Here is a 26,475-nt window from a genome sequence, read left to right as displayed (position 1 = left end):
AGGCAGGGTCACTACCGACTAGACTAGGAGGCCGTTAAATCAAATAAATAATCATTTATTTATTGCGGCCATGGCTGTAGTGGCTAACCACATTCGAACCCATTCTGGGTTGAACCTAAGTTCAACCATGTTCAACCCAGGCCGCGTAGCCAACCTGTCAATCGCTAACGTTCCGTAATCGAAACGCAACTGTCACTGTCGCACTTATAAGAAAGAGTGATAGAGAAACATAAAGCGTTTTGTTGTCGAAGCGATAGCGATTGTCACCTTGGCTAGGCCGGTGGAATGGGTTCCGTTCCAAATGTTCCAATCCTGTTTCTTGCAATATTCTTTTTTTAAGATAAAGGAAGGAGGTAAACGAGTTGACGAATCACCTGATGGTAAGCAATTACCGTTGCCCATGTACACCTGCAACACCAGAGGATTTGCAAGTGCGTTGCCGGTTTTATGGTGGGAATACTTAAATCCATACATTCTTTTCATGAAGGTTTCAAGGATTTTATTTTATCCTTCATGAAGTATTTTTTTTAAGGTTAATTGTTTTAGTGAGTATGTGTGTAGACCCTCGATTAACCCTTTCGCCGCCATTGACTTGATATGAAGTCCGAACATTTCGTGCCCCACACGCCACGACTTGATATCAAGTCGTAGTTTTGGTCAGGTTTAAGTATATACGAGCAATTTTTGACATGGCGCTGATGACACTTTATTACTTCATTGACGTGGCGGCGAAAAGGTTAACCTATAGCTGACACCTGTGCTGTCAACTATACGCCCTCGTCCCGTGTCGGAAACAAGCCAAGATCCTAACAACCGGCCGTTTTTATCCGGAGGCCATGTGGTGCTCGCATCAAAGAACAAAAGAGCCACGCAATCAGCGGGTAAAAATAAAACACAACACAGGTTGATGCTTTTATTGCTATAGCAGGACAACCAGTAATAAAAATTTCAACAAAATTTTTGTTAACTTACATATGTGGCGACCACCTACATTCGTGGGAAGCCACCCTTATAATATGGGCATTTTCACTTAATTGAACACCTTTAACGGCCGGTTAGCAATCGTTACAAAACTGACGGTCAGTGTCAAATCCCATACATTTTCTCAGGAATGTAACGGTTAGACGTTACTGAAACACGACTTAAGTCGCGCTTAACTTGTAAAAGTAAATGTAAATGCCCATATACTAAGGCAACACTAGCTGTCATGTTGACAGACAGAGAAAAAGCCGAAAAACTACACGTGTATATGATAAGAGAATTATATGTAACTAATAAACATTATACCTATTCAACACAATACGGTCGTTATTTAATGTTCCTGACATCACCTCACTGCACTCCCACACATACTTAATAACAAAAAATCGGCCAAGTGTGAGTCGGACTTGCGCAGGAAGGGTTCCGTAACATTACGCAAAAGACGTTTAAACATTTTATTTTTATTTGGGGCATCAACAGCAATACAAAAAGTACATAATACATAGCACAGTGAGCAAAAAACAAAGCCAATAACAGATGTCCACAATAATACAGTTAACATGCAATAACTAAGTGGAAACAACACAAAAAGATGTTAAGAAAAAAGAAGGAAGGAAAAATACATTTCACAAAGTAGGTGCATGGGCTTACGTAACGTGTGTGTGTGTTTACGTGCACGTGTTTGTGTTCGTGTGTGTGTATTTGTCTGTGATAGAGTGTGTGGTGTGAGAAGACTAAGATGTATGTATTATGATTTACTTATCCATCTAGTTATATTTTGTCAATAGTCGCTAATTTTGGATTTCAGTAGCAGTGACCGAACACGATTCTTTAAAGTTGTTTTTGTGCAGTCGAACAAGTCGATACTACTAAATTGTTTATTATATAGTTTTAGAATACGATTGATGGATTTTATTATGTTTTTAGCATTTTTTGTTATAGCGGCATCATTTGTGAAAATGTCAACTGTCTGGCTAGCACGGTTCATGAGATACAGCCTGGTCGATGGCTGATCGGTGATCATGTGATGCTTTCCATAGAAATCGACGCGCTGCAAGCTCCGGCCCGGCCCCGGACTTTAATATAGGGGTACTTGAAAAAAATAGACTTATACCTACAATACTTGAAAGGTCTACAATGTCCATAGGCTACTCTAACCGCTTTCTATCAGGCGGACTGTTTGCCACCGTCGTAGTATAAAAAAATCTTAATTATGGTTTAAACTACAATAATGAGCATCCTGTATATGTCGGGCTTTAATAAAGGCACGCGCCGCTAACATGTGCGCGCGCGCAAGCTCATTCATCGGCGTACACAGACTACTACTAGACTCCGCATCAGGAACCATTTTAAATATCCAATTCAACAAAACAAAGGAAAGTATCATTCAAAATCCGGCTTCATTTCGCGAAGACTTCCAATTTGATTGTTTCCTCTATAAGTCACGGTGTACAATATCCAAATTGATTTGTATCTGAGTGGGAGCTATCGAGTTTTACCCGCCGCGATTATAATTCATATTTTGGCTTCGTTTCACAACAATTTATAATGTAAAATGTGCTGTGTATTATTTTTAATCGTCGTCATAGGTGTACTGTGTGTGTAATCAACCTACTCCTACTGTAAATTTCATTCTATACGTACCTATGCGTTTGCGTTCTCATTTTGAATGGGATTTTGAGCGTTTTGGAAACTCGAAATCCCATACAAAATGAGACTGCAATTTACACTAGGAGTTAAACACTATTTGTAGTTTACGTTTCATTATTGGTGCCAATATGACATCTATTTCACTTTTGAGTTTAAGTTTTAATTTTGTATGGTTTGTCTAGTATGTAAGTGATCTGTTGTCTGCACAAAGAAAGAAGCCGCGCGAGCTTCACCCGCTCTTTATTGGTTTAGATTTTTTTTAATTTTCGTATCGAATGATATAATGCATGCTAATAGCCAGTGTAATTGTGTACACGTGCACTACGTGCGTGGACTATCAAAATCGCTGTAGACTTTTCTTGGTCTAACTCTAGGTTGTTTGTAACCTTGTAATTTTGTGTGCCCACGCAGTGCAAGTGTTATTTATAAGTCATAATTTCATAGGAAGTATGACGTTTAAAATAACACTTGCACTGCGTCTATCAAATTCTCTGCAGACTGTTTTTGGTCTAAACTCTAAGCACAATGATATTATATAACTATAAATATGTTGTACTCAGAAGCGGTGGTGGCCGAGTGGATATGACGCCCGACTTTCAATCCGGAGGTCGCGGGTTCAAATCCTGGCTCGTACCAATGAGTTTCTCGGAACTTATGTACGGAATATCATTTGATATTTAGGTACCAATTGCTTTTCGGTGAAGGAAAAAATCGTGAGTAGGGAATGCAAATCGGTTATTTTTTGTACGAAAATAACCGCGGTTTCGGTTAAAAACCGATTATTTCCATACAAATACAAGACCGAAGTGATCCCATAAGTGTTCCGTAAACAAAGTTTTGTACGGAACACTAATAACCGATTTGCATTCCCTAATCGTGAGGAAACCTGCATACATCTGCGAAGAAATTCAATGGTGTACCTATGTGAAGTCCCCAATCCGCATTGGGCTAGCGTGGGGACTATAGCCCAAGCCCTCTCGCACATGAGAGGAGGCCTGTGCCCAGCAGTGGGACGTATACAGGCTGAAATTATTATTTATTATTATGTTATACTCATGCATTGGCGTCAAACATACCTATAACACCCCCCTTTTTGCGTGGGGGGTTAAAAAGATAGACGGACAAAAGAATGACGTCACCGCCCGTCATTATAACCGGGCCGTTGTAAGTTGGTTATCTATAACAAACAGACGGCCCCTTTTTAAAGCTGCGCTAAACGCGGCCGCCCGACCATACAATTACATTAGGTATAGACCGACAAGAAATTGTAGAAATTAATAAGTTTTAGGCAAAAATTTCATTTTTGGTACAAGCTTTTATCGCTAACTGTAGTTTTCTTACGACAGACAACTAATACTCATTGAGACAATTCTAAAAACCCCTAACACAATTAGGTTGCGTTGTTTAATCACAGAGTTCCTATGGCCACCTCCTGTCTCCATCATCAGATCAGCTCGATGGTACCATAATATTGCATTGTCATGCGATTTATACATGCATGCAAAATTTCAGCTCAATCTGAAACCGGGAAGTGGATCAAATTTAACTTGCAAGATTTGATTACACACAGACAAACAGACAACGGTCAGGTGATACTAAATAAAAGCTTGTAAAAAGTGGCAACATCATAGTGTCGTCCCTTTCAAATCACGCTTAGAAAACGGGACGACACTGCGATGTTGCCACTTTTTAATTTCTACAATTTCTTGTCGGTCTATATCTACCTACTTTTGTTTATGGCGATAAAAAAAAAACATTTTTCAAGCTTCGCAACACCGCACAGTTTTCATCTTGATCATAATCATATGTCAATAATATACGTACAATTTTTCAGGCGCTTTTCGGTGAAAGGCAAACATCGTGAGGAAACCGGACTAATCCCAATAAGGCCTAGTTTACCCTCAGGGTTGGAAGGTTGGATGGCAGTCGCTTTCGTAAAAACTAGTGCCTACACCAATTCTTGGGATTAGTTGCCAAGCGGACCCCATGAGCGGTGGCAAAAATGGGAGAACGCGAGGAAGATGATGGAACGTGATTAAAAAACATTATATTTCAAGCGTGAAGGCTTATTATAATCAGTTAAACTCACAATTTAAATTCACACCACTACATAGTTTTAACTCTTAACTGACCGACCGTTAGGTAAGGTCTCCGTTTCAGCTTGAGCAAAGATGCTTTCGTATGTCCAGATATTCTCCTGTACAGGTCGCAATTCTCAATTGATTTTCGTTAAATTATTTTGTCACCAGGTTCAATAAGGAAACTCGATTTTTTTTTAATGGCGAAATATTAAGAATATGCGTCGTTAAATCAATTTTTAAACATGCAGATACGTCTGCTAGCGATATTCCATATTTTATATTAAAGGAAAAAAATGGAAGCGTAATTTTTTCCATTTTTCCTTTAATATTAAATTTGGAATATGCGTCGTTGTTAATTTCGCCGGCAAAAGAATTGACATCTACCTCGTATATGGGTGCCAAGTTCTAGTTCACTTAGGATTAAATTATACAATTAAAATTCAGGAATTGTCAACAATCCTGTTGTTCAACACACACACACACACACAGAGAGACACATCATAGAGAGTACACATATAAAGCAATGTATGTATACGTATCGGTACATAATTAGGCATTAAAACACTGGTGTGATGTTTTTGTGAAACTCGCAATCAGCTCATTTCATAAACACACTCATATTTTAATGCCTTTCATTATGTAACAGTCACATAAACTGCTATAAATTTGTGTGGCAGCCTATACACAGGTACTTATACAAATGAATATTCAGTGTTCGTTCCGTCTCACAGCTTGGACACTGAAGGCTCGAGGGAATAATACCGACCAATTTAGGATTAAGATTCCATTGTTACAATCCCTTCAGGGTTTTGTTGGAATGTTGTTTAAAATTATTTCGTGTTAGATTGTGACTTTTTTTTAAAATAAAACTCAAAGGTTAAATTTAAGAATCCAATTCTGAGTTACGCATTGACACAAAAACAATCAAAAATTGGTAAACTTGGTGCAAAGATAATTTAGTATAGAGGCGTATTGTCAAAGTAAAGGGTTACAGGCAATCTTGTACATAGCGGCCGCTACGAAGTTCAAAAGTGGTCACGTTTTTAGGGTTCCTTACCCAAAGGGTAAAACGGGACCCTATTACTAAGACTTCGCTGTCCGTCCGTCCGTCCGTCCGTCTGTCACCAGGCTGTATCTCACGAACCGTGATAGCTAGACAGTTGAAATTTTCACAGATGATGTATTTCTGTTGCCGCTATGACAACAAATAAAAACAGAATAAAATAAAGATTTAAGTGGGGCTCCCATACAACAAACGTGATTTTTGACCGAAGTTAAGCAACGTCGGGCGGGGTCAGTAGTTGGATGGGTGACCGTTTTTTTTTGCCTTTTTTTGCATTATGGTACGGAACCCTTCGTGCGCGAGTCCAACTCGCACTTGCCCGGTTTTCATTTGTATGGCATGTCAATTTCTATGACTGCTGATAGTGCTGATCGCTGATCACGTGGTGCTTTCCATAGAAAACGAAGCGCCGGAAGCTCCGGCCCGGCCCCGGCCCGGTCTAGCGTGAGTCATGCTTAATCTTTATGCGTTGCTAATTAGGCGTCATTCTAGTTATGTGTTAATCCCACTATAAGCATAAATTTAAAAAGGAGAGTCAAGTTCAATACAAAAATTATGCTTGGCTGTGGGCTTCGCCGCAAAAAGAACGGAGATCTAAATGTGTGCCAAGTTCTATGCAAAATTCAAATATGTATATGTATTTATAGGAACAAAATAACATTATGAACAAGTATTAAACTCTATTTCTTTGCTTTATTGGAAACCTGTTTATGTGCAATAAAGTGACATACATACATACATACATACATACATACATACTTTTTGACCTTCATATCTTTATAACCGTTTGAGCTAGCTTCATGAAATTTGGGCTTCTAGATGTCCTTACGGATATAATTAAACACACGTAGTTTTTATGTATTTACGTTAAAGAAGTTTTGAGTTATATAAGGGTCAAAAGTGGCACCAAGTGGTTCGTGTAATATTACACTCGGCGCTGGCTAGCCAGCTCCTTTGCTTGAACTTGGCTTAACACGCTGCCGCGTGTCTGGATTGAAATAAATACCTATTTACCTAACCTAAATATGAATCATCACCGTTAAAACTATACTTCTGCTTGTCCGTCAGTCAGTCAGATTAAACCCCGTCAAGTGATCTAACGAGTGACTTATGAGTTTAAAGTAGTTTTAAGAAGTTATCATATAAACATCTCTATTATAAACAGTCTTTCAATCATGCTAAGGGAGACGAGTTAATATTTAGTATAGGTAGACTGTGAATTTAAGTATCTCAAATAAGTTTATATTTGACCGTTATGACTATGTGTCATTTGGAGATCACATTTAGTACTCAATTTCGTGTGCCTTGCTTCAATACTATCTCCACGACTAGGCATTTCAATTCTACTAATTAGAATTGAAAATGAATGTCCAATACCGCTAGATTCCAGATTTCTATCGCTCATATTTCAAAAATTCGGTACACGGCGGGAAGAAGTTGATAACTCGATATTTAATTAGCATTTGGCCGTTTTCCACAGATTCAGATTTTAGAGTGACGAAATATACCACACGAAATAGGTATTTGACTACTAGTAAAATCAGTTTCTTTTTTCGAACTGTCAAAACGATTTTGCTACTATGGAATTTATATGAAACAGTGATGTCACAATCAAATTACCTACTCTTTATAGTTTTATACGTGTTTTAAAATAGAAATTGTGTCTAAAAATAACTGCTGTCTACATTTCTGCATTAATCTTCTGGTGCTTTATTTCATGCATGGTGTAAAATAATTTATAAATTTTAAATGCAGTCAAATTCCCTATTCATAAATCGGCCCCTGTGTCGATTTTGTAGAATTTGGAATACCCTGTTTTCGCGTTACCCCAATGCACTTTATTATATTTTATGTATTCGCTGGTAATGTTTAATTAAGTTAATGTGCGTATTACAATCAGATTGAAATGGAAACACTAGCCATTATTCATGATAATGGCTAATCAGCTAACACCCAGGGGCCAAATTCGACATGTACAACTGTCAGATTTCGCATCCACGTCAAATCAACAGTTGATTTTATTCCATACTAAGTGTTGATTCCATCAACGGTGGATAATATCATTTGGTACAACCAAAACTCAACTCTAAACTAAGGGTGGTTCGGTTTGGTTTGCTTGACACCCTAACTGTGGATTGTTAATGTCAAATTTTGACATTGTAGGTATTCGAGAACTTATGATTTTTCCCACATCAACGGGAGATCAACACGATACGTCAAACGTCGCTTGTCGAATAGGGGTCCTGGGTTCGATTGGAATTGATTCATTTAACCGATTACTGATGAAATGATTTGTCTGGTTAGTAACACGTAGTGTTTCAGTTATATAATGTAAAACCTCGATGTTTTCCAATTAGGTACATAGTCATTAGGTACCTATGTTAACAGTTTGTAAGGATCTGTTAAGGAAAGGATATGTTAAATGTTTATAAGGATCAGGGGCACGATTTTAGAATTTAAACCGCTCGATTTCGTGTATTTCGTTCAATAATATCTCCACTACTAGGCATTTAAATTCTAGTAATAGAATTGCAAACGAGGTGTCAATACCACTCGATTCCCAATTTATATAGCTCGTATTTCATAAAGAACTAAGACACCAGCGCGCCGCTCTCCCACCTTCGTCACCGGGCACGGCATTCTCCTGCCAGACATTCGACTGCCGCTCTCGCATTGGGCTTAACAGTCATTTGCGGAAGTGCCGCACTCTTAATATAGACGCTGTTTAAACCATCGTCTTATTGATGTGACAGGCCAATGATGATGATGATTTCATAAGTTAGCATTTCTTCGTTTTACACCGATTTCGAGTGCCTTAATCGATAAATAAAGTATGAATTACCAACAATGTTACTTATTACAAAATTAACAAGTAAAAGCATGAATCGCATTACCTCCACCAGGATTAACTCATATAACCTGTATATGTATATTTTATATGTCGGTTTGACCAGAAAAACTGCAAGAAAGCCAATTGCGCTGGTATGGACATGTCACCCAGACAACGACCACCCAGTTTAAATCGCACTAAGCATTGACAATAGGCAAACAACCAGATGCCCAAAAACAACCTGGTCAGGCGTGGCACACTCCGCGATTTCGTCGCTTTGCAACAAGTAGCTACAAGTACATCCGTTCCACACCAATTATGGTGGCTAGCCATAAGCCGCGCGTGGCGCTGTCACCACCCAGCGGCCATATATGTCCTGATCGTAACAGACGTGTTTTGTTAGAGAATGAGTCTTCTCTAGGTACAGAAGACTCATTCTACCTCACATATCTTTACTATATTGTATCTAGTTAATCTCTTATTCATTTCCCGAATCGCGGCGCCAACCGCCATAAGGTACCTTAACCCGTGGGACGTCACATATCTTTACTATATTGTATCTAGTTAATCTCTAATTCATTTCCCGAATCGCGCCGTATGGCCGGATTGAACAAAACAGTCGTATTCCCTAAAAAGTAACTTATTTATCTTATTTTATCTTATCTTATTTTAACTTGTATCTTCAGTCTCCATTACAGAATCTTGGGCACGTGCCCGCAATCCATACAACTTAAGCCAGACACGTCGTCCGCAATTTATTACGAACACAATATTACGTATTATGTTGTAAATACGGGACACGAATTGTAAAGACTTACTCGATCGAACTGGCAATTGTATTCGCATTTGTCCCCGCCGTGTAGGTACAGAGGGTTTGACGTGTTCCCTCTCTATCGCACTTATAATCTCGTACGTAAGTGTGACAGGGAGGTAACACGTCGAACATGGTTCGCGGTAGGCCCCTAGATTCCGTAGTCCGCTAAATATGCCCCAAATCAAGCCTATGGGCCCGATTCGGATTTTGAAATAGACATCTATTAGATATCACCAAGATACGATAACGATATGTTTAAGATCTCACCTCTCAAATTTGACATTTGCGAGATTCTGGAGATACTCTTGAACGATTTCCACAGGATATGACTTAGAGATCCAATTCATATCTAATAGATATCTTACTATATCTAACGTAAAAGTGACATTGGTTGCCCGAATTGCGCTGCAAAAGAGAACTAGTTGATATCTAAACTATAACGTATCTAGAATGGATGTAGTACGTGTCGTCTCTTATGAATATCTAGTGAAGTTCTAATACGGCAGTTTGTCCCACACTTGTTGCGTTTTGTGACCTGAGTAAAATTTAGGTCAGAAGGTCAGGTTCTGACAAGTGTGCAGAGGGTGGCTTTCTTAGACATGTGTCAATCGTTTATATAGAACCACAGTAGCCTTCACGGGTCACTGAAAGTGCAGGCAGTGAAAAAAAAATATGGTCATTGTCATTACATACATTGTATGGGAAAATCGCATGAAAGTTACACAGTTACATAGTTACAGGAATGACCTGAAATTTATTTTCAGAGCTGTTTGGGATAAAATAAATCGCTTTAGGTATGCGTTATTAATTTCTAAAAATCGTAAAAAAATAAGTTCAAAAACTAAAACCCGACTACTGCAAATCGCGCTCTAAAAAGTATGAAACAAGATAGAATTCTTATCTAAAATTATCAAGCAGGAAATATTATAAATGTTACCATTTTTTTTATATAAAATACAACGTAATATAATTTAATGATTTTTTTATATATTTACAGTAGTAAGTACAGTAAGTAGTAGTTGCAGTAGTCGGGTTTTAGTTTTTGAACTTATTTTTTATTTAATTAATTTTAAGTTTATAATCGTGGCATACGACCACGGCGATCCTCTGAATCTCTGTAAATATATAAAAAAATTCAGTAAATTATATTACGTTGTATTTTATATAAAAAAAATGGTAACATTTATAATATTTCCTGCTTGATAATTTTAGATAAGAATTCTATCTTGTTTCATACTTTTTAGAGCGCGATTTGCAGTAGTCGGGTTTTAGTTTTTGAACTTATTTTTTATTTAATTAATTTTGGGGCCATGATTTCGTTACTAACTTTTTGAAGTCACTTTATATTACTTTTGCGAGGGCGTCCTCAGTACAGAAATGCACGCAGAGCGCCGCCTATATAATATCGGGCTACGTCCGACTCCTTTAGTGCCTATGAGGGCGCCGATGGCGGCCGTCTTTGGAACGCGTACGTCAGGCTACGCTCGACTCTTTTAGCAGAGGGCGCCGAAGGCGCCCGGCTTTGGAACGCGTACGTCGGGTTACGCTGAGGGTGCCGAAGGCGCCCGGCTTTGGAACGCGTGCGTCGGGCTACGCCCGACTCTTTTAGCATGAGGGCGCCGAAGGCGCCCGGCTTTGGAACGCGTACGTCGGGCTACGCCCGACTCTTTTAGTATGAGAGCGCCGAAGGCGCCCGGCTTTGGAACGCGTACGTCGGGTTACGCTCGACACTTTTAGTATGAGGGCGCCGAAGGCGCCCGGCTTTGGAACGCGTATGTCGGGCTACGCCCGACACTTTTAGTATGAGGGCGCTGAAGGCGCCCGACTTTTCAAAGCGTACGTCGGGCTCCGCCCGACTCTTTTAGTGTGAGGGCGCCGAAAGCGCCCAGATTTGAAACGCGTATGTCGGGCTACGCCCGACTCTTTTAGTATGAGGGCGCCGAAGGCGCCCGGCTTTGGAACGCGTATGTCGGGCTACGCCCGACTCTTTTAGTATGGGGGCGCCGAAGGTGCCCGGCTTTGGAACGCGTACGTCGGGCTACGCCCGACACTTTTAGTAGTAGTCGGCTTTGGAACGCGTATGTCGGGCTACGCCCGACTCTTTTAGTATGAGGGCGCCGAAGGCGCCCGGCTTTGGAACGCGTACGTCGGGCTACGCCCGACACTTTTAGTATGAGGGCGCCGCAGGCGCCCGGCTTTTGAACGCGTACGTCGGGCTGCGCCCGGCTTTTGAACGCGTACGTCGGGCTCCGCCCGACTCTTTTAGTATGAGGGCGCCGAAAGCGCCCAGATTTGAAACGCGTATGTCGGGCTACGCCCGACTCTTTTAGTATGTGGGCGCCAAAGGCGCCCGGCTTTGGAACGCGTACGTCGGGCTACGCCCGACACTTTTAGTATGAGGGCGCCGAAGGCGCCCGGCTTTGGAACGCGTATGTCGGGCTACGCCCGACTCTTTTAGTATGAGGGCGCCGAAGGCGCCCGGCTTTGGAACGCGTACGTCGGGCTACGCCCGACACTTTTAGTATGAGGGCGCCGAAGGCGCCCGGCTTTGCAACGCGTATGTCGGGCTCCGCCCGACTCTTTTAGTATGAGGGCGCCGATGGCGCCCGACTTTGCAACGCTTACGTCGGGCTCCGCCCGACTCTTTTAGTATGAGGGCGCCGAAGGCGCCCGGCTTTGGAACGCGTATGTCGGGCTACGCCCGACTCTTTTAGTATGAGGGCGCCGGAGGCGCCCGGCTTTGCAACCCGTACGTCGGGCTACGCCCGACAATTTTAGAATTACGAGCTACGTATCTTACGTAGCGTACGTATCTTGTAAAAAACCGGGCAAGTGCGAGTCGGACTCGCGCACGAAGGGTTCCGTACCATAATGCAAAAAAAGCAAAAAGAAAACGGTCACCCATCCAAGTACTGACCCCTCCCGACGTTGCTTAACTTTGGTCAAAAATCACGTTTGTTGTATGGGAGCCCCATTTAAATCTTTATTTTATTCTGTTTTTAGTATTTGTTGTTATAGCGGCAACAGAAATACATCATCTGTGAAAATTTCAACTGTCTAGCTATCACGGTTCGTGAGATACAGCCTGGTGACAGACGGACGGACGGACAGCGAAGTCTTAGTAATAGGGTCCCGTTTTACCCTTTGGGTACGGAACCCTAAAAATGGACTGTTTCTTACATTTTGGCTGATCTGACTTCTATACCTATTCACGTTATAAAATGTTGCAGGACATTAAAAAAACACCATGTATAGCGGCCAAACAAATTTCTTTTGCAAAAACCTTCTTGTATCGCCGTAGTCGCGTAACACGCGGATAGAATCCAGAGCGCTTGTAGATTCATAGTTCGAATCACCTAACCGAAAATTTAATGTTTTATCTGGCGCATGCAAGCAAAGCCGGGTGCAAACGCTAACAATATTTATATATTTGAAATGTGCTAATTGAGCTCTTTCCAATGATGTATAACACATCATCATTACTAAATTTTAGTTTTTTGGTTCGTGACTTTATGACCTCTAGAGGGCGCAATGTTCATTTTTTTGTGACGCCATATAGCCTATAACCAGCGGACGATTAAGACGATTCGAATGACACGTCGTTTATTAAATTATAATAAGTACTTTAGAAGTTATGAGGGAACAGATGAACATACATACATACATACATACATACATACATACCCACATACATACCGGTCAAAATCATAACCCTCCTTTTGCGTTGCCGTAGTCGGGTAAAAATAAGGAACAGGTTTAACCTAATCATCATTTTCAATAAAACATATATCTTTTTTTCTGCTCTTTATGCCCTTAAGATTTTGTAAATCCCCATGTTTCTTATTTCAGCAGCAATATACAAATCAAACTTGACATGCTCTAACCTAACCCATTTTAATTTAACCCAGACAAGAAGTCTTTGTTCTTAAGAACAAAGAGCGTCAAGTGTATAGGCGATAAACTGCGTAGTTTTGTTTTAGCTACCGAAAAAGGAACGTTTGTGTGATCGATTTCATAAAATAAGGCCGTTACTATATAAATAGATGGCTATGAAATAAATATACTTAGAGAAACACCTAAATATATATATACAAATTATTTAATCTGCAAGACCTTTAGTAGGTACCTATTTACTTTGTCCGACCTAAATATTTATATGAGAGTTTATATTGTTATAATATGTATATGTTGATATTTACGAGTACCTACCATACAATTTGTAGCTATAATTTTATATCGTTGGGTTATCCGATTATCCTTAAGTTCTATACATAGATTACATCGACACTTTTTCAAGTCACTTTGAAAGGGGGCCGGTATATACAGTGTCGGAACATGGTTGAGTCTGGTTTAGTTTTCCGTTTCACGAAATATTAGAACATCGTTAAGAATAGTTACCTACTCAAAATGTACCTATATTACATTTTTGTCTCCTAATGCCTAAAATATAGGTACAATGTGCTATATATTATTTATTTATTTAAACTTTATTGCAAAATACAAATGGCGGACTTAGTGCCAGAAGGCATGATAGTAAAGATTATCAATAAATTGTGTGATGCAACAACCAATTGCTATTTTGACCGTAAAATATCCATTAAACTGCATTATTTGGTGAAATTGAACATGGGTCAACATCCCTATTATGTAATCACGTTAAGTATAACGTCATTATTTATTTCATTTAATTAGCAGGGCATATGACGTCATTAGTGACGTCAGGGCGGGATGAGTCCGTCTGAATTGGGACGTGCGGGTAGCTGTGGGCCCGGTGGCACTGTGGAATAAACTTTTGATAATTTTGATTGTAAGTCTTATATACTGACTAGAGATGCACCGGATATTCGGCTACTATCCGGTATCCGGCCTATGCGGCCATTATTTTAATATCCGGCCGGATACCGGATAGTGACCTACTATCCGACCGGATACCGGATAGTAAATAGTAACATTGCTTGATTACCAAGTAAACAAAATTGGATTTAAGAAAGTCTCGGTCATAATCGTACTCGTTTATTATTATAAAACAATTTAAACATTCCACTGACTTGCACGCGCATTTCTTTCGAACCTAGAAATAAGTCCGCGAGAATATTCACTAGGAAACAGGTCATATAAAATTAAAAATACTTAGATGAAATATCAAAACCTGCACAATGCGCAGCTGAAATACCGAAATGTAGGTATAGTTCCGCTGGCCGAATATTCGGCGGCCGGATACCGGATATTCGGCCGATGGTAGGCCGGATATCCGGTATCCGGCCAAACAACTATCCGTTGCATCTCTAATACTGACTTTAGTAGTTAGAGTTAAACCAAGAAAAGTCTGCAACGATTTTGATAGCACACGCAGTGCAAGTGTCATTTATATGTCATAATTTTTTAGAAATTTAAAATAAAATTTAAAATTTAAAATAACACTTGCACTGCGTATGCTATCATATCGTTGCAGACTATTCTTGGTCTGGCTCTAGATTAGTAGCAAGCTTCAAAATTGAATGGATACACATAAGTGGCCATGCCATTTTGCGGCTGGGTGTATGATACATAGAATACTATTTTAATGGCACATCTTAGTAAAAGCACTAGAAACTCTGGTCTGGTGGTAGAACTAGACAACACACTCCAAAAATGTTTTAATTAATTTCATCAACGGGCCATGTGAAGTCATTAGGGGTTTGATTTGAATTTTAAGATACGTGAAAAATTTGCTAAAGGTAATACGGATTCTTCGAACAAACAACGTCATTTTTGACCCTGACATATCCGACCCATCTTTAGCAAATTATTGAGGTATGCATCTTAAAATTCGAATCAGGCCGTAGGGCACGGCGGGAGAAATCTGAATTCTAGGCTTTAATTTCTCTATCGCTCTTGCTGATTGGCGCGTACGTGTCTGTGGGGACGGGGGTACCGTCGCCCACACTGTTATTGTGGACCTTATTACAAAAGGCATAAGGTCGACCGATGGACAGTTAAGAGTTTTGCTGTTAGTACTGTCAGTACTGTGACATTAAATTACGTTAAGAGAGACGCAACAGAAAACTGTCAACACCTAAACTTCGTTTAACAAAACACCACCGGGCCTAGAATCCGACCCAGATAAACGGGCAAATGCCATTTGTGTGCGTAATCCCGTATACGTGAACGATTACCCGTCGTTGTGTGCGTGAACGGGGACGGCTGTACTGAGTATACGGATTAAACGACAGTTTCCAAGTGTGTGTGGATGAATGAAGAAAAATAGATAAGAAAACTGTAAAACATACCACGCCAGGAACTTATTACTGTTAACCCATCATTTGTTTTTGAGATACCGCTATCGAGCTTAGGGCCCCCCCCACATCTAGCGTCTTTCGAGCGTCGGCGTCTACAACTCTATGGCCGCTGCTCGACGCAACGTCGACGCAACTGCGCAGCGACGTCATTTTCCATAGCGCTGACCAGACGCCGACAGACGCCGACGCTAGATGTGGGGGGGCCCTTAGGGCATACTTGTGGCAGCAAATTTGTTCCAGCATTTAGACGCAGCACAGCGAAAACTGCGTCTAAATGACAGGAGACGGAGTAGTGTAAAGGGAGATACGCTCTTATTGCTCACGCAAATCTTATACTTCACTTACCAAAAGGCTATCAGTGGTTCCTAACCTTTTCAATCCGGTCACCCCTATGACTAATTAAGGAACCTGATTTTACCTCTCCTCCCACTGGTAATGAAAAATAAAACGTATTGTTTGTTGTACGTTTGTACGTACGTATTGTACGTTTGTTGTATTGTTATATTAGGTCAGCTTATTAATTACCCCCGTGAAATACCAGTTTTACCCCCACGGGGGTAATTACCCCCAGGTCACGAACCACTGTTATATATATAATCCGAACAATATAAACATTCCCCGCATTGGGATTTTGCTGTCTTATCTACATTTTTAGCACATCTGCAGCAATGCAGTTGCAGATAGATGCGAGATCTGAATTACAACTGCTACGTACCTAAATAATACCGACTCAGAGATGGGAGAAAAATACGATTATATCGAATAAGAATAAAAATAATTATTTACATCTTCCTCGCGTTATCCCGGCATTCTGCCACGGCTCATGGGAGCCTGGGGTCCGCTTGACGACTAATCCCAAGAATTGGCGTACGCACTAGTTTTTACGAAAGCGACTGCAATCTGACCTTCCAACCCAAAGGACAAACTAGGCTTTATTGGGATTTAGTCCAGTTTCCTCACGATGAAGAATAATTTATTCACGAATAATCCAGTGATGAGTTATTCGAATAAACCCGCCTCTGTCCCGTGTGCAGCGATATATTTGCAAGCCGCTTACGTAGAAAGTGACCTCGTGTAGAGTAGATATACCCTTTTAAGGCGAGGTATTTTCGATCCGAATTTCTATCGAACAAACTTTATACGCCGCCTTTAGATTAGGGAATAGATGTAGGTTTAAGTCAGGTCGTTCAGTGACAGATCCAGGTGGTTTTGTATTTGGTCGGTTAGGCAATAAATTTTATAACTACCCGAAGATAAAGAAATTATTTGTTTACTTTTATTTAAATACCTAAATATATAGAGTATAAATAAAGCAGACGTAAATTGGCGTTCAAGCCATTTAAAATACGCATCATTAACGTACCCAGATCGAACCCCATTATGATTGTATTGATATAGGTACGACACACCTGAGTCAACAGAGGGCGAAAACATACATCTATATATGTGTATGCATCGTTATTGCAAATGTGTGGGATTTGCATTGGTTTAATGGTTTAAATATCAAGTAAATGACATTGATATGTCACTTTTTAACCCCCGCCGCAAAAATACTGTTAAGAGCCAACAGGAGTGGTCATTTCTCCATACAAACGTACTCGACTGTTTCCTCCGTGGGTTTTGATGCCAGAGCAATGATTTTTTCAACACAGATTAATATTGTCAATATCTGTGTCGGACCGTTTTGCTTTTTTTCGAATTTTTGTTTTTTAATGCGCTGGAGCCCTTCAAAAATGGCCTCATTGACTATGCCGCAATGAGAGGCGTAGTATTCAAAACTGATGTCAATTAGCCAAAAAGCAAAACGGTCCGACACAGATAATTTCATAATCATTTAGATTTCCAAATTTGGTTACGATTAGTTAAGTTTTGGAGGAGAAAACAGTAGAGTACCTACGAAACCTCGATTTTTGTGATTTTTCGCAGGATTTTTTTTTTTATTATTATGAATGGGCTTACTCATGGCCACAGACCAAAGAATATAATACTCACTAGGAGAAGAACGGTAACTCCATACAAAAAAATGTCCCCAACCGTTTATACGTTTATACTACTGGCGCCCTCAATGTGTACCAATGGAACTAAATTTGACAACCGGTTTAGCCTGGCGGATATTGGTATTATAGGTATATAGTAATTATGTTGATAAACATATTTGTTATCTTCATATCACGAAATATATGAAAGATGCAAATATTACCCCTTGTTTGTGGTATTATCTATTGATTTAAATAAAAGGCATATTTATGTTTATAACATTGTATTATGTTTTACATATAGAAATATACACTGAAAATTAAACCCTGACAACTTAATAAAAATAGACATTAATAAAGCGCATTCACAAAGTTTTCAGTATTATACAAATAACATTAGGCATGCCTACCTATTACACTTTACACACAGATACACTACACTTTACACACTGCATTTTACACAGATTTCTAACTTGTATTCATTCATACATTTCTTCACGGTTAATTAATACGCTTTCCAGATGCGTTATGACTCGGTTCCTTCTGAACCCACTAAAGCTGTATAAATTTCACTCTGGCTGCTTCAACAGCCGTTGCTCCGCATTTAGCATATTTTCTATGTGCATTGCTGTAATCTATGTAGGTACAGACTTACAGTCTTAAGTGGTTGTACCGCTACGTTGTATTTATTATTTACAGATTTAATAAATAAAATTTTCGTTATGAAATTTAACCACAGCAGTTGGACAGAGTCATTGACAAATATATTTTTTTATTATGGTGGGTAGACGTACCTACCCTCCATATATTTTATGAATATTGATAAAGACAGTTGGAAGCAAATATTAATTATAAAACTTAATCGCGTGTAATTAAGTTTTAAGCGTTTTAAGTCCCGTTTTATGATTAATTATGTATAAAATTCGTGATAATTTAAATCAGAGTTGGGAGCAATGTTGCTGTAGAAAAATGTTTTTATTTTTATTACTCGCAACTTTTTCTCGGAGGCCAACGCACACATAGAAGCTTCAGGCGCACACATGCGCAATTATTTGGGGACATAACTTTCTTAGGAAGTGAACAGGCCTTGCCACAGACTAGCCGAGGCGTAGACGTGGCCTACGATGGAGCGAGCTCGCCCAGAAGGCTCTTGCTTTTTCGCTTTGTCCTTATCGCACTAGTTTTAGGAGCCGCTTCCGTTAGCGAGACGGGTATATTTACCTAAAATATTTAAAACTCAGCTCCCGTTTCGTCTTAAACGTTTGACGCCGATGTCTGTCTGTGGCATCGTAGCACTCAAACGGATTGGCCGATTTCGATGCAGTTTTTTACGTGAAAAGTTTCCTTGCTATGTTTGATAAAAATCGATCCCGCAGTTTGGAGAGTACCTAACAGCTTTCTTGCGTATAGTCGCACCAATAAAAGTCTGCAGCGGATTTGATAGCCCACGCAGCGTTAGTGTTATTTATACTTCATAATTTCATAGAATTTTGACGTTTAAAATGACACTTGCACTTTTTTTTTAATTTAATAGTTATTATATCGCTTGTAAGCGTAGAGAAGAACCATTACTATCCTATTTCCTTTGCCTGTGTCAACCCCAAAAAATGTATAGGTAAGTTCAGATATAGAATATATTTTATAAAACGTAACTTTAATGTAACATGTGTACAATTTTATAACATACCTATGTAGTGAATTAGTCCGAACTTTAGCTGTAAACAAGCCATTTTTGACTTAGCAGTTAAGAAACATAACCCTCTGCGATTCATTTAATTGTTTAGAACTTTAATAAATGAAAGAAAGATATGAATTCATTCGACGTGAAAAGAAACTTATTTTGTTCATCACAAAACCCTCTGACAAGTCGGTCTCGGCACAAAGACGGGTCAAGTCACAAGGGCCGCTACCAAATATATACAGATATAGGCGACGTCGACACATCCCTTTGAAGCTGTGACAACACAGTGTATGTAGAATATACACCCCCTATTTCATAAAATGTTTTATCCGTTTCTTACAAATACATAAGTCAAGATAACAGATTTGATTTGGTCAAATGCTTGGGATTTATTTTGTATAGGATATATATGTTCATTTAATTATACAGACAAAAGAGATGCAGACGCAGTCAGCCTTATGGGAACCCTTCCACAGGGTTCGGACCTGGGTGATCTAGCCTAATATATATGTCGGCGGTCGATCGTAAGATCAGGCATATCGTGAAATTCCTAGGCATATCGTGAAACGTGAAAATCTTTGACTCATTCTCTGAGTCGACGGAGGCCCGCTACGCGGGGCTCCTATTTCTGGGCAGTTTGCCCTTCGGGCATATGAAGCAACCTAACGAACCTATCCTTCCTACCTATATATTGGTTTAATGTGACTATCGTCAAAACATTACACAGGAACATTACGATCTGCCTAATCTTACGATCGGCCGCCGACATATACATAGTCGGCTAGGTCACCCACATTATGTTATATATATATTTTTTTAGGCATTATAGTTTTAGTTTTGTAGGTAGTTTTAATTTTAGATTACTTTTTATTGTAAGTTTGTTATTATTTTTTTATTTTGTTTATGGTTTTAAAAAATAAATTTGACGCAGTTGGAACATGTTTGTGGGAATTTGTTAGTAACAATATAATTAAGGGGCTACCTGCGGTTTTCATTGATTTTTGACAAGTTTTGAAACGTATCTCTTACATTTGCACTACAAATAGATTTATAAGAAAAACGGCTATCGGTTCTTCAATATTTTATCTCCATTTTTGTTTAACAGATTTTGAAAGAAAATAAAAACTTATTATTTTATAATTTTAAGAAACATTATCTAAAAAACACTTTTTTCGTAACTTAGTAGATTGCCGTCAAAAATCTTACATAATACGAAATCTACATATTTGGGTTCGTCTTTGACGTCTCGAAAAACATGTCTAGGATTTTAATTTTAAACTAATTAACACAAAACTTATGGCCAGAAAACCAGTTTTGGCCTAAAATTGTTCAACTTTGATGCCAAATATCTTGAAGACAATGAACTTTGAAGTAAATATAGGATACTATATTGCTTAAAGCCGTTGCTATTAATATGATAAGTTACAAAAAATATTAGAAAACTATGGGCTTCAGATCGAAAGTCATTAGCTTGGGGGACCCCTGTGGATGTCAAAATGAAACAGCAGAAATTATTTTAAACCAACTTTATTTTTAGCTAAAATATAATAATTCATACATCAAAGAGGATTCCTAAGTATACTGTAATAATACCGCAAAATACAAAAAGAAAGTAGCTACCTCACATAATACTTGTTAAAAACTGGCTGTGCGCACGCTGTCAAAGAATAAAACATTTCAGATCTTAAACTAGATTAGAGCCCAACAACAGCGTCTTTTGAATGTCGACGTCTAGTTAGCGCTATAGAAAATGGCGTCGCTGCACAGTTGCGTCGAGGAGCAGCCATAGAGATAACTAGACGCCGACGCTCGAGACGCTAGGAGGCTCTTAAACATATTAAAAAAGCGAAGTTTGGACGGTTGTCAAGAATAAACTAACAAACACAACGGGAAACGAAGCTGAAACTTAATACGGCGGGCTGCGGTGACAGAATGACAGGTGACATTTTCGTTGTTTTAGATGGCACAATTTCACTAACCGAACGACAAAATCTTGCCTTGAGGGTTTAGGTCTCATAGCGGAACACAGAGCCTTATTCAACATGCTAAATCGTCAACTAAATATGTAATGTATTGATAGTATCATATTGTGTAAAATTTTGACAGATGGCATCATAGTACTACTACAAAGACCATCTAATAATATGACAGATGTCAGATAATTTAAGTAAGTAGGTACTTATTGCATTTCGGCTACTAGCTGCCTGGGTAAGAAAATATCATAAATTTCAGAGCTGCCTGCGATAAAGTTATTTTTAAACGTTGATCGATCTGTTAACCACACTTAAAGTTTATTATCGAAGTTAGAGAATTGACACATAAAAAGATTAAGTGCGGATAGTGTTTCAAACAGTGGACTTTAAATTAGATTTTATGCGCAAATGCCTATAATAAGTTTTTATAAAATGCTATGAGGTTAAACCCAACTTATTAATAACAATGCCAAACACAGCCCGCCCGTAACCGCCACACGTGCGAGAGAAACGGCAACATACAACAACGCTAACTAGTGACAAAGACAAAATGATTATGTCAACGATTGCTTGGGGTCGTACAGTCGTACACATATAACACTAATATGGCAAACGTTCCATGATATGCAACCACTTAACGTCAAACTGTACTACCAACCCCGTGACCTTGACACGAAACTCGACTCTTTAAATAATGTCACCTCTATGTGTATTTACTCTTTGATATATTTTGTCTCTGTCACGGGGCTGTGCACAGCTGGCGTGCGAGCGAGACGCACTACCGATAAACCCAAATAAAACCCTACCTACAGTTAGACCGGCGGCGTAACCGCCTCTTACTACCTAATTGTTAGTAAAAATCCCTTAACGCATTCAAAATATATATATAATTAATTATATAGTAGCTGTCGATACCATTTTGTATATTAACTTGTATAATATCGTACATCTATTTTTTTTTTCAAAATATCTGTGCCTAATATACATTTAAGCCGATCTTTGAGAAGCTCATAAAGGGTAGAAGTATTTTTGGACTTTTCTGTGTCGAACGACATTAACTACGAATTGTACGAAGCTTTTGTACCTTCAAATAAAAATGTTAAATGCATTTTGAACCAAAAATAACTCAACGCAAACAGGCAACGGCGTGCCGGGAGTCTTAAACTAAAAAAAAAATCATAGCAAAATATACTTGAAGTGTAAAGTGAAGCATACAACATATCTCTTAAGTATTCAATATACATAGTATTTGATCACTTACAAGCTATATTACGAGCTATACTGATTCCATACGAAATTACAACGACTACTGTTATTTAGTACATACAGTTGTTTCCACTTATTTTTAAAAAAAGATTAGAAAAGAGTTCTAGAGTAGAGTACTCTGTTCTACAAAGCAAGCGCGGAGCGAACTGCCGCTGCCAACGTGACGGACACAAAATGGCCGCCGAGACGGAAACAAGATGGCCGCCGGGCGCGTTCCAAAACACGTTAAGTACACTCGCGCTTATTGGCAACAATAGTTTGCGGAAACCGATTTACGTATAAACTTGATATGATCAATTTTAGACTTACAATAAACTACAAATTAAAAATATAAATGACAAATTGTGCAGTGGTTTGTGCCAAGCTTCTACACCTCGAGAAATCAATTCCGTTCTGTACTGTGGGTCGCTGTGTCGTCTCTGTCACGCATTAGGATCGGGCCTAGTGTGGGACAGAGATAGACGGATCGCAAACAGCATGCATTAGTTTAATCGCATTATTTTTAATTTCCGACTTATTAGTTTTATCATTCTTAAGTTAAACGACTCGTATACCGATTGGGACGTCAAATTTAACTAGTCTTAGTCAATTATACTATTTTTGCCCAATCAGTCGATTTAAATCTCCTGTTGCAAAGCCAGTATGACAAAAGAAAACTTTCTACTTTCTTTACAATTACAATTTAAATCATCAAGTTTCATATATTTTCTAATACAGTTGCTATTTACTGCTGTTAATACAACATTTTCTAGTCGTTTGTTTAAATTACTTTGATCGTCATATTTGATATTCTAGTATCCCGAAAACTAGTCAAAATAATTATTTCTAAACTTCAAAAATAAATATAAAAGATCCACACGCTAGTGTATCGATTATCACAAAACCATTTAACGACCTTCACACAACACATTTCGTTACACGTAAAAACTAATGCGGACAGTTTGCGGAGCGAGATAGCGATAGAGGCGTGGCTCGCGTGCGAGAGAGATGCAAGATGCGCGGGCGCATTACATGGTGCTGTTGTCCCACTCCAGCTGGCTGATGTTTCTGTATTTGTGCTGTTTGCCGGACATCACTGTAAAAAGAAGACATTTTGTTTTATCTATGTTCACAAATCTTCTACAATCCATAAATATTAAGAAGAAGACTGCAGGGCCCAATACAGAACCCTGGGGTACTCGGACGGTCGTTTGGTGATATGATTTTTTATAGCTATACAGTGTACATCCTGCGATTTCATTCCATGAAAAGTTACATCAGAGCTAGACCTCCGCATTTTATACTTATTCCGTTAAGTTTCATTGTTGAGAAACTAAACAGATGATTCACTGACTCGAAAGCTTTTGGCAAGTCACAGAGCAGTATTTTAGTGGATAGGCGATTTCATTAAAGCATGTTCTTCTACATACCCTTCTCGTTTCCGTATAAATGTTATACTCTGACAAGCCAGTTTTGTCAGTATAAAAGGCAGCAAATTGGATAAATTTAGGTGCAAAGGATTGATCACTCAAATTTAGAATTTCACGTTTTTCTACTAACAAAGAAGGCTTTTCGGACTGTATAAGCCGGTAAGCGAAAGCCTACATTTTTGGCAAACGTTTGCGCCTGACGGTAAGGGGTCACCGTAGCCTATAGGCGGCTGCAACTTCAGGGGCGGTATCATGGTCGCATTTTTATCACTTGTCACGCCATGCGTCACTTTCGCACTTACATAGTTGTTAGAATGTGACAGGCATGGTGAAAAATGATAAAGAGCCGACCATCTTAGCCCTTCAGGGGTGTACACGCGTATTGCCGATCCTAAACACAAACTAGAAACGGACACGTACCCTCCTCGTCCTCGTCCGACGAGTCGTGTCGGTCCGAGTCGGAATCGTCGCACGACTCCCCGTCCGAGCTCATCTCGGCCGCGCCGGCCGTGCCCATCTCCGCTGCGGCCTGCTGCAAGATGAAAATAAAGTTGTTGTATATGTCGGAGCGTGACTCCAGAAGGGCGTATGGCAGCGTAACAGTTCATAATTTTAGACGCCTGTATAAAATCGATTAAATTCAGACCGTAAAAAGTCTGCAGCGATTTTGATAGCCCACGCAGTGCAAGTGTCATTTTAAACGTCAAACTTCTATGAAATTATGACGTATAAATAACACTTACACTGCGTGGGCTATCAAATCCGCTGCAGACTTTTATTGGTGCGACTTTAGCAATGCCTGGCTACATATTACTTAGTTGTAACGAAATCCACAATGTTGCGTAGAGTAACACCATTTATTGCCGTGTTGTTGAACTAAGGTGGCAGGTAGAAGGCTTTGGAACGACAAGTGGTTTAACTTGGGTGAAGTTCGGTACGAGGTGACATTTTTATCGTTATGTTGCCTATACTGGTCAAGCAGGTTTGCCAACTTGACTTTGAGGCGGGAGCAGTGAGGCTCTTTCGCTGGTGGTTCTTCTTGATCGGATCGCGCTAGAGATCGGACGTTAGCCATACCTCGTGCCTAACTCGCCACGTTCCTGAAGGCTTATACCTGAAGGTTATTCGGTTTAAAGATCTTTATTTCCCAAAAGAATAACAATAATTCACTTATTTGAGAAGAGAAAACAACATGCATAATTTTTTAGCTATGATACTTAATCTATGCTTAATCTAAGCTAGCGAGCGTAAACATTAATACAATCACAAAACCATAAAAGTTACAATTTGCCGGTAGGATTATAAAAGCATACAAAACAAGTTTAAAGGTGAACACGATCGCTGTCTACTTGGAGCGCGCGCAGCGCTCAGCACTGTGTGATGCGTCATGCGAGCGTAGTAGATAAGTTTTACACGGATATAAGGAGTTTGGAAGTGTCTTAATAATAAGTGCGTACGTACATTGCATTTGCCGAGTTAAATTAACTAGTAAGTTGAGTAGTTTTATATTGTATGTGTATTTTACTGAACAGTTAATGAATGGTTAATTATTATTTATTTATTTAGGATTATTGTGAACAGTTATATGATGGTTTGAGACAAATATTTATTACCCGTAATTTTATTATGTAGTGTTTTTATTTTTATGCGTATTTTTTATTTTGTTTGTTTATTTACTTTATTTCTACGTAGGTAATCTAATGTAAGTGTAGAGGTATGTTATATATATAAGTATATATATATAAAGTGAAAGTATATTCATGGACGGCTTGAGAGATATTGTTTTAATAATCTTTTAAATGTGCGCAACGATTTGGCATCTTTGATGTCATTTGGGAGTTTATTGTATAAGTTGGCTCCCTCGTATAATATGCATTTTTTGCCATAATTGGTACGCGGGGGGCGTAAAATAAGGTTATTAGCGTTCCGTAGTTTAATTCTTTGAATTTGTTGCTTTTTCGTAAAAGAGATTTGTATATGCAAGTCATTTGATAATATTTTTCTTATAAGAATGCAAGTGTAATATACGTAGGCATGGTTAATGGTCATTAATTTGGTGTCTTTGTAAATTTTAACTGTTGGCGTACGGAAGTTATAGTTAAATAAGACTTTGATCAGTTTATTTTGAGCTCGCTGTAGACAGTTCAAGTTAGTGGGAGGGGCGGTGCCCCATATCTCAATCAGGTATTCAATATGTGGCTTCACGAGTGTGTTATATATTGTGTATCGGACACGTTTCGGAAGGCATCGTACTATACCCTTGAGTGAACCAGTTAAGGAAGTTATTTTATTTCTTATTTTGTCAATTTGCGGTTGCCATGTTAATTTTTTGTCCAGTATGAGACCCAGGTACATTTCCTGGTCAACTTTATTAATAAGCTGATTGTTTACTATTAGGGGCTGGTTACTCGGAATTTTTTTGTTTTTTGGCGCAAATATTATGTAATTCGTTTTGCTAATATTTATGGTTAAG

General features: G+C 39.0%; 1 protein-coding gene across 2 annotated transcripts in view; it reads right to left on the bottom strand.

Annotated features, from left to right (window-relative positions):
* Positions 1 to 20,865: 20,865 nt before the first annotated feature.
* Positions 20,866 to 26,475, bottom strand: part of LOC134675410 (calsyntenin-1) — a 372,645-nt gene continuing 367,035 nt past the window's right edge. Inside the window, exons 19-20 of one of the 2 annotated variants that reach the window (XM_063533639.1) lie at positions 24,423 to 24,531; positions 20,866 to 23,668 (exon numbers count right to left, since the gene is read on the bottom strand). In XM_063533639.1, the coding sequence (XP_063389709.1) occupies positions 23,601 to 23,668; positions 24,423 to 24,531 (177 nt within the window). In that variant the 3' untranslated portion in view covers positions 20,866 to 23,600. Of the gene's footprint in view, positions 23,669 to 24,422; positions 24,535 to 26,475 lie in introns of both variants that reach the window. The other variant, XM_063533638.1, reaches the window with a different exon arrangement.

The sequence above is a fragment of the Cydia fagiglandana genome, chromosome 22, assembly GCF_963556715.1.
Source record: "Cydia fagiglandana chromosome 22, ilCydFagi1.1, whole genome shotgun sequence".
Taxonomy (NCBI): Eukaryota; Metazoa; Arthropoda; class Insecta; order Lepidoptera; family Tortricidae; genus Cydia; species Cydia fagiglandana.
This window is presented reverse-complemented; position numbering and strand designations above follow the sequence as displayed.